Source organism: Wyeomyia smithii, chromosome 1 (assembly GCF_029784165.1).
Source record: "Wyeomyia smithii strain HCP4-BCI-WySm-NY-G18 chromosome 1, ASM2978416v1, whole genome shotgun sequence".
Taxonomy (NCBI): domain Eukaryota; kingdom Metazoa; phylum Arthropoda; class Insecta; order Diptera; family Culicidae; genus Wyeomyia; species Wyeomyia smithii.
This window is the reverse complement of record NC_073694.1, coordinates 67634203-67650838: the sequence shown is the minus strand read 5'-3', so window position 1 is coordinate 67650838 and position 16636 is coordinate 67634203. Positions and strand designations below refer to the sequence as shown.

At 36.8% G+C, this 16636-nt stretch overlaps 3 protein-coding genes and 1 non-coding gene across 6 annotated transcripts in view; 3 read left to right on the top strand and 1 right to left on the bottom strand.

Annotated features, from left to right (window-relative positions):
- Window positions 1–16636, top strand: part of LOC129724396 (mitochondrial protein C2orf69 homolog) — an 84798-nt gene that overhangs the window by 11613 nt on the left and 56549 nt on the right. The window lies entirely within an intron of this gene.
- Window positions 712–2582, top strand: LOC129716799 (uncharacterized). Its single transcript, XM_055666635.1, has 3 exons — window positions 712–910; window positions 1058–1339; window positions 1402–2582. Exons 2-3 carry the CDS (start codon window positions 1078–1080, stop codon window positions 2580–2582), a joined length of 1443 nt encoding a protein of 480 aa, XP_055522610.1. The 5' UTR covers window positions 712–910; window positions 1058–1077.
- LOC129724433 (uncharacterized) overlaps window positions 3651–16636 on the bottom strand; it is a 56026-nt gene continuing 43040 nt past the window's right edge. The window contains exons 2-3 of the mRNA XM_055679344.1: window positions 3968–4296; window positions 3651–3906 (exon numbers count right to left, since the gene is read on the bottom strand). Coding sequence (XP_055535319.1) covers window positions 3672–3906; window positions 3968–4296 — 564 coding nt within the window. The 3' untranslated portion in view covers window positions 3651–3671. The remainder of the gene's footprint in view (window positions 3907–3967; window positions 4297–16636) is intronic.
- Window positions 15098–15170, top strand: Trnav-aac (transfer RNA valine (anticodon AAC)). The gene has a single exon. It is a non-coding gene; the product is annotated as a tRNA-Val (tRNA).

Genomic DNA, 16636 nt, shown 5'->3' with positions numbered 1-16636 from the left:
ACTTCCGGTGTCTGGAAAACAGCCGAAAATGACCAAATACCACCCAATATGAGTGTTTCTTTAACCAGCATGATGTTAAGAGGCCAGAAATTGTTCCCAATTGCCATTTCGAAATCCAAGATGGCGACTTCCGGTTTCCGAAAAACAGCGCTTAAATATGCGTATTTACGGAATTGTTATGACGCACTGAAGCAACAAATCGACCTCAGACAACATTTTGAATTGGAAGGTGGCGACTTCCGGTGTCTTGAAAACAGCCGAAAATGACCAAATACCACCCAATATGAGTGTTTCTTGAACCAGAATTGCGCTCAGGGGTCAGAAATTGTCTCCAAATGCCATTTTAAAATCCAAGATGGCGACTTACGGTTTCTGAAAAATAGCCTGAAGTGACCAAATACCACCTAATATATGTATCATCGGATCCAGAATGATGCAAGGAGCTGAAAATCGACCTCAGACACCAGTTTGAATTGTAAAATAACAACTTCTGGAAAACAGCCGAAAATAACCGAATAAGGCAATCCACGGGTGACGTTCCGTTGCTTGTACGTTTGTTATTGTTGTTGTTTTTCAAGTTGCAAAACCAAAACACAACCGAACACGAGACCTTTGAGTGTCGGAAAGTAAATCTAAAGTTGTATTCTATTCGCTATGACAGAGCAACGGTGCTGCCATCTAGGATAGTTTGCTCTGTGCGTGATTGAAATGTAAACAGAAATCGGAAAAAAGTGAAAATTCCTGCTTCGATTTTTAGTAGTATTTATTTGACTTTTCAACAAAAAGTGTGCATATAACTGTCGTGTGAGCTCCAGGAATCAGATTCCAGCGAAACTGAAGCAGTTTGAGTTGATTCCATAGTGTGCAGACGGCAAAAAGTTAGACGTTCTTTCATGACCTAGTTCTGCAGGTAACTTTAACAGATAAAAAAAACTGATAGAAAGTCGAAAGAATTGAAGCTTCTAAACAGAATTTATCGATACATCTCTACTCTTCATCAACAAAATTGCAAAACTTTATCCTAAGAAAAATTTCGTTACTTTTTCGATGATTTTAGAATACGTTTCATGAGGAAATATGGCCGATTTTAAAGAAAATTTCCCATGCGAAGACCATGACCAAATTGTGTCCACCCAGACAAAGGCGAATAGAACGGTGTGCATAGTTCCTGGATGCAATCAACGCTATGGTCGAGGTGCTTCATTCCACACATTCCCAAAGAAAAAAGATAAAAAGAGAATGAATGCGTGGGTGGCGAAACTGCGATTGAAGCTTGAGCCGACTTCGACGTCTAGAGTTTGCAGTTCTCATTTCAGCATTGAAAACTTTATTAGTCCAAGTGAGTTCTATTCGGTTTAATTATACTTATTGAAATAGTGAAGTGCAACATCTTCGCCTTAGCTTCGAAACGGTGCACCGATCGAATGATATTAAAAAGTACAGCTGTACCGGATATCAACCTTCCCCGTCCAGCTATTGATCCGAAAAAGGATAAAGCTGCAATGGATCGTGCCGAACGAGCGGATAGGCGACGTGAACGAAGTGAACGAAGTGACACTCAAGAAGGCATTCGGATGCCCATCTGTATGGTTACTGGGGATAAAAACCTAGTGAACCAAGCACCTGTATTAATGGAAGCAGCTGTCCAGGTTGATACTTTGAACTTAGATAAACTTTTTGTCGGTCGTCGGAGAACAATGTCTGTGCGGTTTAAACGTGACCGGGAGTTAAATTCATGGACTGGACTAGCATCTCTCAAAATGCTGAGTACCATTGTTGAAAGCTTAAGCTCGTTGGCTACTTATAAGAAGCGACCACATTCTACTGTTTCTGTTGAAGAGGAAGTGCTGGTTGTACTTATAAAAATGAAAACGAATCTGTCATTTTCTTGCATGAGCACCCTCTTCAATTTGCAATATCAGACTATTTCGTTAGTATTTTACCGGACAGTTCCGCAGTTGAAGATGATCTGCACTGCTTTGATACCATGGCCATCGCTGGAAAATGTTAGACGTAATATGCCGCATTATTTTCGGCCAAATTATACCGATGTTGTCACAGTGCTCGATTGCACTGAAATGGCGATAAAAAAACCAACCTGTCTCCACTGCAGAATTAACGCATATTCGCATTATAAAGGACGCGAGACTGCAAAGTATTTAATTGCAGTTACCCCTGGTGGGACGATTTCATATGTTAGTCGTGGATACGGCGGAAAGGCTTCTGATAAGCAGATAGTTGCGGAGGAAAAAATGCTTGAGATGGTGAATATAGGAGAGGCAGTAATGACCGACAAAGGTTTCAGCATTGACGCTGAATGTAAAGCCCTCGGGGTGAAGCTCGTGCGACCTCCGTTTTTGACGGCACCACAGTATCAGTTGAGCACCACGGATGCGTTCGAAAACGTATCTATAGCAGCGGCAAGAGTGCATGTTGAAAGGGCCATACAACGCATTAAAATTTTTGAAATATTCAACAACAAAATAGATACACGTTTTCTTCCTGTATTGGACGATCTTGTTTACATTGCTTGTGGAATAGTGAACATTTCGAAGCCAATTTTGTCTAATGTACGGTTTTAAAAATGTTTAAAATTGCTTTTATTTCTAATTAATAAACATGTACATTCATTAACCCTCAAAAGTAGCAGAATATAAGTACTTAAGAAAAACATTAAAATAAACTTCTTTCAGTACTGCCGTCAATGATCGAACGTATTCCGTGTCAAATTTGATTTCTTGGACGTAACACTTATCTTCATATGCTGAATAAATTATAAAATCTGCTGATTTACATTTTAAAATGAATATATTTAGCTGGACTTGAGCGTAGTACGCATGACTTTTCCTTAAAGATGAGAGCTTCGTGAGATAGGGAAGCTCGCCAATGAAATCGTTCAAACATTTATGTTTACCGGCTTCCGGACATTTGATTTCGATCACTTTTTCTTCATCGACAATGATTCCATCTGGAGAACACCCCAACCATGGTATATGAGGAGGTATAACAAAACCACATCTCAGAACGTCTTTTCCGAAATCTCGCTCATATGCTGCTACTGCTTGCTTTTCACATCGGAGACCATGTTCAATTGCAGGTGTTGAAACATGTCTAGGTATCACCATACTCATTATTTTCCTTTTCCAATCCTTGACTTTTTCGGGTTGAGTTTTATAATATGTATACAAAAAATAAGCCCTAGATGCAGTGATCCGACGAGCACGCTCTTCTTTCCACTTCGATGACGTACTCTGGTTGACAGTTTCTGTACAAATATTCAATGATTCGTGTTCTGAAACGTTCACGTTTACTTCGAAATAAAGATGCAAGTTCTCTTCCAGTGGGCCAACGAATTTCATTATTTCATTGTCAATCATCGTGAAATTATCCGAAGAAAATGATCTCCTTAAAAACGATTTCAGCAAATAGGATACTAGGTCTTCTTCAACGGAAATCAATGACACCATCGAAACAGTTGACAAGTTATTCTGTTTATCTAAACCAAGCAGGTTATGCAAAACATTCGATTCATTCTCAGTTCCATCCATTTTCTCTTTTTTTCTTATTTCCGGTCGTCCTCTCATTTCATATGCTAAATTACTTTCAGGGAAACCTAAAATTTTTGATGAAGCGTTACATCTAACACACAATTTTGATTATTGCTTTAATATCTAACTATCTACAAAAATATGGAGAATATTGGCCTTTTCTTCTCTAGTTAAATCCATTGGTGCAGCAGCCGATGCCATAGAAGTATGAGCTTGAGACGGATTTTCGGTTATCTTCGACTTCTTGCAGAATGAAGTTAACATAGTGGCCTTGTATATATCAGCAGCAACTTTTTCGGCAATTTTACCCCATTTCTGCTGCACGTCTGTTGTAGTTAGTAAAGGAATCGAAGGAAACCTGAAACGCAATTTGTTTCAATAATATTGTAAGGCTTGTTTAACAAAGTTATGGAACTTACATTAATAGGTGGTTTAAAACAGCCATGACGTGCTTACACTTTCCCATCCCGGCCTTACATGAGCAATGCAAGGACCAATTTTGAAATACCGGCCTGGTCCGGATAGAAATTTTGTGTGGGTCTGACTTGGGTGAAGATGATTTCAAGCAAGTTGCAAACACGGATAGGCCGTCCGCATGCACAGTTTGAACTCCCACGAGAAGCAGATGGTTGGCTTTGAATACCCGTTCACCTTCGATTATAAGCCTGCTTCCTCCTGCGACATACTGAAGAATGTCAGCGAGCTGTATTTTCACCGCGCACGTCGAATGGATTTCATCGTTAGATGCCTGAATTTGAGAAAAAGAAGCAATTTTCATTCACCTGTTTTATACATTCGAAACATCACAGGAACTGTATTTCACTTAATTATCATAACCAAAGGTTGTGATTTTACATTGCACCAAACAAAAAGCTCCAAATAATTAATTTTAATCAAGTTTTTTAATCCAGTAGCAGGGTCAAATTTCCGAAATAGAAAATTACACTTTTCTTTGATGGCAATTTCACGTTATCGTTGATAGAAAATATTCGGTAAACACTACAAGAAAGTTGAACGGGAGTTCCTTAATTGATTTTCACTTACCATTGTAATCAAAAAGTTCTGAAAAACGAGCAAAACCTTGCAAAAAATTAATAATTATATGAACCGTTTGTTTACCACTGGCTTCACGCACACGAAACGTCAAAAACAGTGCAGTCAACGCGAATTGTTGGGTAAAGGATTGCCCCACGCAATACTAGAGCAACCAATCGGACAACTGTTGTTTCTCACGCTTTTCGATCCGCATTGCATCCAAGTTGCGACCGTTCGTACAAACGTGAAGATGTCAAAAGATGAAAACAAACTGAAATCAGCTGATCGCAACTGTCTCGTGGGTTGCCTTATACTACGGGGCCATCCACATACCACGTGGACAGATTTTTAACGATTTTGACCCCCCCCCTCCCCCTCCGTGGACAATTGCCCATATAAATTATAAAAAAATTGTATGGACCGTGGACATTAGCCAACCCCCCCCCCCCCCCCGTCAAGCTGTCCACGTGGTATGTGGATGGCCCCTACTACATATGGATATTTCCGTAATCGAAATGATGTATAGAAGCCAAGCATTGACCCTGGACACCATTTTAGAGGTGATGTACAAAAGCCAAGAATCGAGGATGTTGTCATTTCGATAAAACCAATCATTTCAAACGATATAAACAAATCGCAAGGAATCAATAAATTTGAATTGTTTAAAATAATTAAATTAAACACTAAAATAGGCGAGACGAAGTTTGCCGGGTCAGCTAGTTGAAAATGAAGTATCACAAAAGTATGATCAGGTCACCACTCAAGAATTTCTTCCTGGAGAGGTACTGGAAACAATCTTGAATGAAATAAGAACTATTATCATTTATGGGATTTTTTATATCCTCCTCAAGAGACTTCCCGAAAGCTCTTCAAATTTCTTGGTGAGAATTTTTGACAGATGCTTTGAATTAGCATATTTTCTCTCAAAATGCGAAAATGCCAAAGTCACTTCAATTTTAAAACCTGATAAAAATCCAGCTGAAGCATCAAGTTATCGTCCAATTAGTTTACTCTCTTCTATAAGCAAACTTTTTGAAAGAATAATTCTTAATAGAATGATGACACATATTAACGAAAATTAAATTTTTGCAAATGAGCAGTTTGGATTTTGCCATGGGCATTCGACTACCCCCCCCCCCCCCCACACCCTACTTAGAGTAACTAATATGATTCGCACTAATAAATCTGAAGGTTATTCCACTGGAGCTGCTCTTCTAGACATAGAAAAAACATTCGACAGTGTTTGGCATAAAGATTTGATAGCTAAAATGTCCAATTCCCGATTTCCTCTTTACATCACAAAAATGATACAAAGTTATTTCTTCAGGTTAACTATTTGAATAGTAAATCTGATAGATTGCCTGTTAGAGCTGGTGTACCTCAAGGAAGTATCTTGGGCCCAGTCTTATATAATATTTTTACTTCTGATCTTCCTGATTTACCACCAGGATGTGCGAAATCTGTTTTGTGACGATACAAGCATGCCCGTAAAAGGAAAAAGCCTTCGTGTCATACGCAGTAGGCTGCAAAAAAGTCTAGATATATTTTCTTCATATTTGCAGATGTGGAAGATTTCCCCAAACGCATCAAAAACACAATTAATTATTTTTCCTCATAAACCAAGAGATTCTTTTCTCAAACCCACCAATAATTATGTTGTTAAGATGAACGGTGCAATCTTAAATTGGTCTGACCAAGTTAAATATTTAGGGCTAATTTATGATACAAATCTTACTTTCAAGGAGCACATTAAGAATATCCAAACAAAGTGCAATAAATATATAAAACGTTTGTACCATGGAACGGGGTGAAATTGATCAATTTTTATAACAATTTCCAATTAACTAGCTTCATGTACATTTTTCCCGTAATAGTATAATTTTAAAACAAGTACTGGTATGTGCTCCAGTAAACCTCTATGGCTATTGGTGAAATTTCTATCGTCTACTTCTTGAAATAAACTCGATAATTCTACTATGAGGTAAATTGGGGTGAAATTGATCACCATAGAAATCCATACATTCTTTTGGCAATGTGCTTTTTTTTCGATATGCTAAAGATAAATGATAATTTATGTACTGAAAAATATCATTTTCAGCTAGTTTGGAAACGAATTATTGTTGAAAATTACATTTTTTTTAGCTTTTATCAAACTACTCACTTCTCCAAATTTAACGTAATTAACCCTCAACTAAGATTACTTTAAGTAAATTCAATACTTTATTTGTTATTTGGAAACTTGTTTGATCAAATTTGATTGAGTTTTGACTGAGTTAGAAGAATTTTTCAAAAATATGAAAAATTGCACCGGGCATGCAAGGGTTAACTTTGACAGGTATGTGAATCATGCAAAAGTTGCGTTTAAGGACAAGTTAACATTGCCTAGTGTTGTAAGAGCAATATCTTTTGATTAGTATTTTTTATCACGAATTTTCAGGTGATCAATTTCACCCCATTCCACGGTATGTTCTTATCAACAGAAATTCTGGACATTGTCTCAAGAATAAACTGTTAATTTACAAACAAATATTTAGACCAGCTATGTTATATGCAGTCCCCATCTGGACAAGTTGTTGTACAACCAGAAAGACGATGCTTCAAAGTCAGTAAGATAGGTGTAAGAATAGGCTAAGGTTCAATTTTAAATTCATTTTTTTTCTTGACAAGTAGGTTTACAATTTTCCTAATTAATGAAATAAAAATTAAAATATATGTAATAGTGTTGATATGTCACCGTTTGTGGCAGAACACACAATATAAATTCTAAACAAATATTAGTAAATAATTAATTCATAACAAAACATCTCCCCCTATTAAAAAAGACTCTTATTACTAATCAACTGTATGCCCAATAGACACAAACTGTATTGCATATAGAAGATCAATCTGTTCTCTAACGATACTCAAAGTTTAAACGTCAGTTAATGCCATATTGCATCACCCGCGGTGAATGGGTTAATTTGAGCAACTTTGTGGAAGAATACTTTTTTGTAGCTCTTGAATCGGCTGAATTAGAGCAATTTTGCGTAGGATGGCTTTAATAAACCAGTTTTTTGCTCTATTTTTCTAAATTCAAATTTGTCTTCAAATAAAATTCAAATAACTTTTGGTGGTTAAATTTTTCAAGAATTTTTATACGGGTAAAAAGTTGATGTTTTAATTTTCGAAATACGCCCTTTTCAAAGGTTAATATCTTTAAATGGGGCAAATAAAAAAAAAATCATGTTGATTTATGTATAAGCTTTGCTGTAAAAGACAATATTAATTTTCATTCTACAAGACGCATAAAATTTTTTTGGAATGCACGTATATTATTTTGCATGCACTTTAGTTAAAACATTTACGATACTGATCTTAACATGACCACGTGGTTTAGAAGCGAGTTATGATGAAAGCTTCCAAAGAAAAAACACAGTTTACTCACGGTCATTCCTACAATGTTTCAAACTCTCCTCCAATTTCGCTTTGAGGATTTATCAACGATTTACAGACTCGCAGAAAAATGTATAATCGTTTAGTGTGGACAAAAAATCTCCAGTATGACCTTGCATTCATTCATCTCAGTTGTGGCTGTTTTCCCATTACAGTCGCGCGCTGGAATTCAATTTCATTAAGCGTGTCCTCATCCTCTGAACGTAATGTTATCTCTCCATACTTTGCTGCAGGTTTATTGAGCCATAAATTCCATCGTACAACTTTGGGAATAACTTCTGCCGGATCCTGAGATTCCGCCGTTGTTTAACGACACAGAATTCAATGCAACCCGCAGCGGTGCAACCAGCGAGCAAAGGAAGAAATGTGCCGCCTCTATTGTTTTTGCATATTTTTCCTAGTATGCTAAATCTGCAGCAGTGCGAAAAAAGCATCACGACAAATGCTACCGCCACGATGACGAGATGCGAAATATGTCCGGCAAGACGGGTGCGTTGCCATAATCGTCAGTGGTGCTGGATACGACTTCATCCATGGACGTGGAAAAGCCTATTGCAAGATTAAATGTTTCCTCCAAAAAGCTCACAATAAAAGGAATTGTTAAGCAGCATAATCCTGTCATTGTTAACCACAGATAATAGTTTGTACTGGACACAGACATTACCAACGCAAGACGAAGTAAAGTTGCTGAATCCAGAAACAATTTCTTTATTTAGAAATAACGCAATAAAATTTTCTTGTGTCCACTGTAATCTTGCGATTAATGTGATTTAATTTAAACGTTTGCGCCATTGACAGTTATCTGATAATCTTGAAGTAAACTTATTGAAATCTTTCACAGTCAATTTTTTTCATATTTTACTCTGAACGGTGACCACAGTGCATTCGGCGTCACTTTTTATGTAAAGAATTTACATAAATACAAATCCATTCCGCGAAAAGCTCATTCCAGTTCTGCTATCTAGTCCCCCGTTTCGTCAAAGCAAATTCTGATAAAACGTACAACGACTCCGGACGACGATGTTGATGGTGATGGGTCCTAGTTTAACTTGTACAGTATTGCGATTATGAATAAATTTCCATTTCGCTTAGCACTTGGGCGGCTCGGTCCGACATAATGGGCTAGAACTGGCGAAGTCCCACTCGAACGAGTTGGTTTCTGCCGTTACCTACCGACCTAAGAATGCAATTGCTACCGTCGAGTCGTTCATAAATTCAAAGTACATTTCATTTGTCATTTTGAATTGATGGTCAAACAGAATTCCACATTCAAGTTGCATTAATTCGCGCTCTATGAGCCGACTTTTAGCCGGTACCGGATGAAGTTTTCACTAAAAGAATATCTACCGAAAAATGAATTTCACCAAGGAAGCAAACAAAAACGAAAAAATGGAATATTAAAAGTCTGATAAAAACTGTTGAGACTCACCAGATGATGCTGACATGCTAATTCATAAAATTCGATCAGAACATAAAATGCGAGCAAAATTTGCTAGTAGCACTGGCAACTATTGACAAAGATCAGAACACAATGTTAAAACGTTTACGTTGTTCATTTCCAGAATGAGTTATTTGCAAATTAATTATTACTGAACACTTACCTAATACTGATGTATAAATATGCACGACTTCAATTCATTCCACCAAGACAAATTTTTTTATGATCCTTTAGCTTTATCCGTTATTGATAGAATTTAATATTTTAATTGATTTACATATATAGGGTGGGAAAACTCTTGAGCTGCCTATGCTGCCTTCTGTATATTGAGACGAAATACTCTAAATGTGTAAAGAGAAATACAAACATAAGTATATCAAATTTTTCAATATATTTTTATCTATCACTTATTTCCAGTTTACAAAACTGATTTAGCACCCCGAACCTATTTTAAGAATGTTGCCTTTGTTTTTCAGGGGAGTTTCCTCAGCACCCGAATGGCGCATAAATGGCAACAATTTGAGTTGATTTTTGACGTAGAACTACGTCTTTGTTTTCTATGCTAGAATACATTTTGTAGAATTGAAAATGAAACTGGCAAATGTTGCGTCAGATTTCAAACGATTATAGAAAGCGAGCGACTTAACGCATCTTAGTCATTTATGTGTCGGTGGATAGATAAAATGTATGACAATTGTTTGATATAAAGTTTAACATTGTTGCTTTACTGCTTAATGGTGAAAATAGGTGAAAAGTTTCAAGGGATAACAATAACATGGACCGAATAAATTCCACTGCCTACATATTCTGACTTAACAAAGTGTTTTGTTTCGTTTCTCATTCTCGAGACTGCGTGGCCACACCTTCTACGCAAAAATCTACGCTCAACTCGATACAAAAGACAGCGTGTAGAAAATTCAGCTTCATTCTTGTTCGTGACACGGTAGCGAGATGAGTATGGCTGTTAGAGGTACGCGACATTAGGCAACGAGAGCTGCGTACGAGTACCGTACCTTTATTTTGCATACAACAGCAACTGGCACCATCGTATGCTGCAGGATATTTTGCTGGCACAACTACCGGAGGGCAGAGCGGAGAGCAAATTTGTTATCTGCGGCCAAGCAAAATATTCGATGATACCGGAGGTGCGATCCTCAGCGTTCTGTAGCACACATTTCTATTTGTAAATTGTGAAATCAGTTCTTTTCAGAACTATGAATGCTTAAAGATAAGAGTTATGAGAATTATCACAACTAATACTAGTGTGAATGTTCATGTATTTCACAATAAACATTTTTTCAATAACGACGAGGGCACCAAGATGAAACCCTCATTTTAATAAAAAATCACTGCTAAATTGTGTGATTTTTCGGTTCAATTGTTCCTTTGTGCCCACTCGAACACCATTATCGGTCAAATATCAATAACGCAAATTAGTTAATCTGAAAATCAGAGTAATTTTCGCATCGGGAAAGCACAAACTTTCTTTTGGTGCTTATGAAAATCACTCAGTAGTATCGGAGGTGTTTTGTTTCGTTTCTCTTTTTCGAGACTGCGTGGCCACACATTCAATGCAAAAATTTACGCTCAACTCGATACAAAAGACTGCGTGTAGAAAATTCAGCTTCATTCTTGTTCGTCACAAGAGTTAAAATCAATATTTATATTTGTCCAACATCACCATTCCATACAACCCCTGGGGCTGTATACCTTGTAGTATTTTCATTTGATGTTCACTCAAAGATTTCTCTGTGATAAACGGTGTTTTTGTTTCCGTTATTTAAACTGTTAATATTATTCAAAATGAATGAATCAAAAATCTTCTTGTCCGATTGTATCAACTTTAACTAGAGTGCTGTCTTAATTTCACAACATGTTATTAACTAGCTAGTTCTCAAATTATTGCTCTTGTTTTAGTAACTATGGAAAAAAGTAACCGCAGCAACAAACCGTCATTACTTTCCATGTGGAAGCAGTGGAATTAGAATTCTTGTTTATTATTCTAATTAGTACTGTACTTATTATGCCAACAAGAGCAAACAATCAGTCTAAATCGTTTACAATGCGTTGTCGCTTTCTTATATTTAAAAAAAGTTTACTCACAGAAGATAATTTTCGTTTCATCAAAGCGATTCGATAAAGTAGTGAAGTTTTTTTTTCGAAAATCGAATTCTCATGTTGTTGCCTCGAATTCAAATGGTTGATGACAGCAGCAAGAATAAAAATGGTTCCATAATGCAAATACACCTAGAACAGAAAGCGACTGTTCATTCGGGGTGGCTATAAGGCAAAACAAACAATTTGCATCCCAACAGTCGGTGGAATCCGTCGGTCCCGCAGAAAGATATGCATAACAATAGGGATTTAGACTTGGAAATCAAGCGCGAAAAGAAAAGCAAACTTGCTGGTTTCTTTTGCACGGCACTCGGGAAGCAACGTCAACGTCGAGCGCAAGAAAACGAGCAACGCCAGGTGGCGTTGAACCATACTGTGCATCCCGAATTCGCCTAGACACTGGTAATGGCGGAAGTATCTTCGACGGTAAACTAAGTGCACTCCTGCACAGAATGGGAACAAGATGGGAAACGCGAAATTGTATTTACACAACCGTTCTGCCAGAGAACATCACCACCGGAAATCGGTTCATTCCCGGGGCCGGTGCAGTTTCGACAAACGACACACCAGAGTCAAACGCTGGTGGCGATGCTACCGTGGTTTGATGGTGGCTAATTTATGCCATTTTACGGTGCAGCAACCGACCGCGAGGGAATTAATCTCACTGCTCTTGCCTCGAAGTCTCCGGCGGAGAACGGATTGTGTTGTGTACTCAGCTGGCATGGATGAGACCGAAATCCGGTACGAACCAAAACACTCCCCTGGCAGCAGAAATCTCGAACCGAGCGACACACGAATGTTTATTTAAATTTTAATTTGTAAAAACGAAGGTAGTTAATTTTTTATAATGACTGTGTGCCTATCTAAAGGGGATTTTAGGTGGGCGAAACGGCATATATCAAGATGGCTTGACAAAATAATTGTTTTTAATTCTTTTATCACCAATATTTAGTGGTTAATTTGTGAGTTCGAAATCCACTTTGTGGTTAAGTGGTTTCCGAGAAATTTTCAAAAAACTGAGTCAAGCCATCTTGAAACATGATTTTGCTTCAAATGAATCGGACAACGATGATATATACATCAATCGAAAGCTCTTAGTTTGTGGTTCACGAAAATGTAATTTTAAGGTCATAATTACTAGTGTTTGTACAGAACTTTGTGTTTTATTGTTCACGTAGTTCTACGTTTTGTTTATTTGTTGATGACGCTGCTGGCCGCTAGTGGCGTTGGCTGTTTGCGGTGTTTGTCATTGCCATACTGAGCGTGCGTGTGGGGAATATGGTAAATATCGAGATTCGGGGAACTTAGCCAACACACTTGCTACTACAGGTAGCCCAACAGGCGCAGAATGGATATGTGTAAATTTGTTGTCAAAAAGGATACCGGTAGCGAAAATGTACTTTCGAAGGAAAGCAATCCAAATTCGACGGATTATTTTTCGAGCGCACAGAGAAGTAACTCGAGTGGAAACCTGGCCAAAATTATTTTCGCTACTGTTTAGTAATATGTTGGAAAATATTTGAGTGAGAAGTGGAAGTGGCTGCTTCGAGTATTGTATCAAAGAGTAACTCTAAATATCACGCACATAACTTGGTGTTTACAATTACATAGCCTATGTGGCTTCATTAATGTTATTGAATAGATGAAGAAATACGCTCGTATAATTTGTGTTCGCAAAACGGGCTGCGAAACAAATCAGAGAATTTACAAGAAAAATGATGTAGCAAAATATCTTCATTTTGTATTTTTAAATTCGTTGCTCACAGATTATATGATGCCTCGTGGAACTTCCATTCCCCCGATGATTATATGATCGGATCCCGCGAGATTTGATAATTCTTTCAATAATAAAAACGCTCGAAAATACGTAAAAATCACCAATTTCGAAAACTTCTTAAGAGTAGCTATAAATTTTAACATCGAAATTTTTATCAACCGGTTTATTAGCATTGAGCATAAAGAATTCATTTGGTGCATAATATTGATCAATTGTCATTTTTTAACGCCTGGCACAGCTTGGTTCGATTCCCAAAAATGCTTGAAAATTTGTCAATGTTTACAGCGCTCACAGAATATGATAATACCGCTTAACGTTAATCGAGTGATGGTATATTGTGAAGCATTTATTTAAGCTGCAGAAAAAAAAATAGCGGCACCAAAAAGCGACAAAATTTTTTTTCTCATTTTGGCCAGATTTTTGTTCTATGTACTCCTCTGTGCGACGTTGCCACTAGTAACTTAAAAGACCCGCGGACAGCAGACATCTTCTTTACAACTTTACTCATAAGTTAGCACATATGCATGAAAAAATAACAGAGGAGCAACATTAAGTTGGATCCCGGCAGTTTATTTGAACATTTGTTTGAATATTTCCGAAACATTTCTCAGAATCTAGGCGATGAAAAGGGATAATTGTTGTTCGCCATTCCTACTGTACTGGTTCTGAAAAATAATCCGTCGAATTAGATTGCTTTCCTTCGAAAGTACATTTTCGTTACCGGTATCCTTTTTGACAACAAATTTACACATATCCATTCTGCGCCTATTGGGCTACCTGTAGTAGCAAGTGTGTTGGCTAAGTTTCTCGAATATCGATATTTACCATATTCTCCACACGCACGCTCAGTATGGCAATGACAAACACCGCAAACAGCCAACGCCACTAGCGGCCAGCAGCGTCATCAACAAATAAACAAAACGTAGAACCACAGAGAACAGACGTTCATCTTATTTTCAAAAGATGTGTAAAAACTTGCAACCGTCATTTACCAGTAAGTGGTAATGCTCCCGCTATGTGGCGCTCTTGTCACTTACAAACCAAGCACTGGCATCGTTAGAATATTGATACGGCAATATTTATGCAGTGTAACTGGGGCACCACAAGACAGATGTCGTTAGTATATTAACGTATTTCAATTCAAATTTTTACACATGATTTTCAAATTTCTTTATATGAACATTAATGTCTGTTCTCTGTGGTAGAACTACGTGAACAATGAAACACAAATTTCTGTACAAACACTAGTAATTATGACTTTAAAATTTACATTTCGTGAACCACAAATTAAGAGCTTTCGATTGATGTATATATCATCGTTGTCCGATTCATTTGAAGAAAAATCATGTTTCAAGATGGCTTGACTCAGTTTTTTGAAAATTTCTCGGAAACCACTTAACCACAAATTACCACAAATTGGATTTCGAACTCACAAATTAACCACTAAATATTGGTGATAAAAGAATTGAAAAAAATTACTTTGTCAAGCCATCTTGATATATGCGGCGAAACGTAAGTTCGTATGAAACTGCGTTTCTTGTGTTGTACTTAAAAAGACAGTTGTCCTATTTATATTTTTTCCTAATTAGAAGGAAACGTAAATCCCGAAAATGAAGCAAATCCGTTAGTAAACATGATTGCTGCACCGCGCACTCATGCAACACGTATACGATATTTCACCCGATGCAGACGAAAAGAAAAAAAAATTTACTCGCATTACATGTGCTGATAGCTTTTGCTTGCTCAGGCAGTGTTTCCGTGGTGTAGTGGTTATCACATCCGCCTAACACGCGGAAGGCCCCCGGTTCGATCCCGGGCGGAAACATGATAGTTTTTTTTTTTGGTTTCTTCATTCATGGGAAAGGATTTAATTTTATTCTACAACATATACGCAAAACACTTTCTACCAATTATGCTTGTAATTATTGAGTAATAAGAGCTTGTGAGTGCATTGAGATAATTTAGATAACACTTTTATGACAGAATACAGTGATTTTTGTTATTACTTTCAACATCACACAGTCATCAGACACTAGGTGCGTATATGAATGTTTGTCGAAATCGAAAATTACGGATAGAGTTTGGATCGAATTTTTATGAATTCAGATATTGGATTTGTAACGACTTTAGAGCACACATCTCGATCAAAACGACCAATCTGTTTAAAGATTATAACTTTGCGTATTATTTCTTCCAACGAACGTTTAAAATACAGTATGTATACTTGAAATATTACGCTTTAAGTTTGTGGATTTGTTTGATTACTCTCCGTATCGTGTAGAATAACTTGTTGAAATACCGTAGCAAAATCATGCTGAAAGTATCTTGCAAATATATCCCTTGACACATGCACAATTTCAAAATTAGCCTTTTAGTAGATTTTTTCTTACAATTCGAATATCCAAACAAAAACTTTTTACTTTTAATAATGATTGTTTTATCTGACTTTTTAGCAGCTTCGTATATTGCCTATAAATTTACAGAAAAGTTTCCACCAACAAACATTTTCGTAAATTATCAGATTCAGATAAAGCTCTTCAAAACACACAAAAAAAAATTTTCAGTAAGGAACTGAAACTTTTACTGCAAACAAAATATTCACTTTTAAGGTTCCAAAATGTTGATGTTGTTTCTGAAGTAATATTTGAAGTATAAAATATGAAATTTTACATAATGTTAGTGCTTAAGAAAAAGTGAAATAAAAAAAAGGACTCATAATTTCGAACACTTTAATCACGAGCAATGCCGGGAACGTTCAAATAGTATAATACCACATTTTAATTATGTTGAGGCCATATATTTTGATCAAAGCAGGTATAGTTTTGAACAGTCTTTGAATTTCTTCTCTTTCCATAACTTTGAACCACATATCAAATTGTTATGAAGTTTGTTACTTGTAAATTTGAGAGATAACTCGTTCGTATGACACTAGTTATGTTCAAATAAGTCGTGTAATCTTTGAGATAATAGACTTTTGTTGTTTTTACAATTTAATACATAACGGTTGAAATATGAGTGCGATTATAATCAAATGAAATGGGAACCTATAGGCCAGCCAAACTTTGGAACCACGTGTTCAATCATTCATCTGATATCAATATTGTTCAAATCTGTTGTGTGGTTTCTGAGATAATGGAGTTTCGTGATTGTCACATTTTAATACATTACAGACGAAGTTACAGTCCGACTAAAGACTGGAACGCGCAAAAATTGGTCGACAAAAAAATGGTTTCTTTCAGTCAAAATTCGTGATACAAAAATCTTCCTATTTCTATGTTGATAGTTCAACTC

What these genes read in the sequence shown, in the direction of transcription:
- LOC129716799 (XM_055666635.1), top strand. Translation starts at nt 1,078, where the DNA reads ATGGCCGATTTTAAAGAAAATTTCCCATGCGAAGACCATGACCAAATT. An exon ending in TGAAAACTTTATTAGTCCAA is followed by an intron (nt 1,340 to 1,401) that starts GTGAGTTCTATT and finishes TCTTCGCCTTAG; the next exon opens with CTTCGAAACGGTGCACCGAT.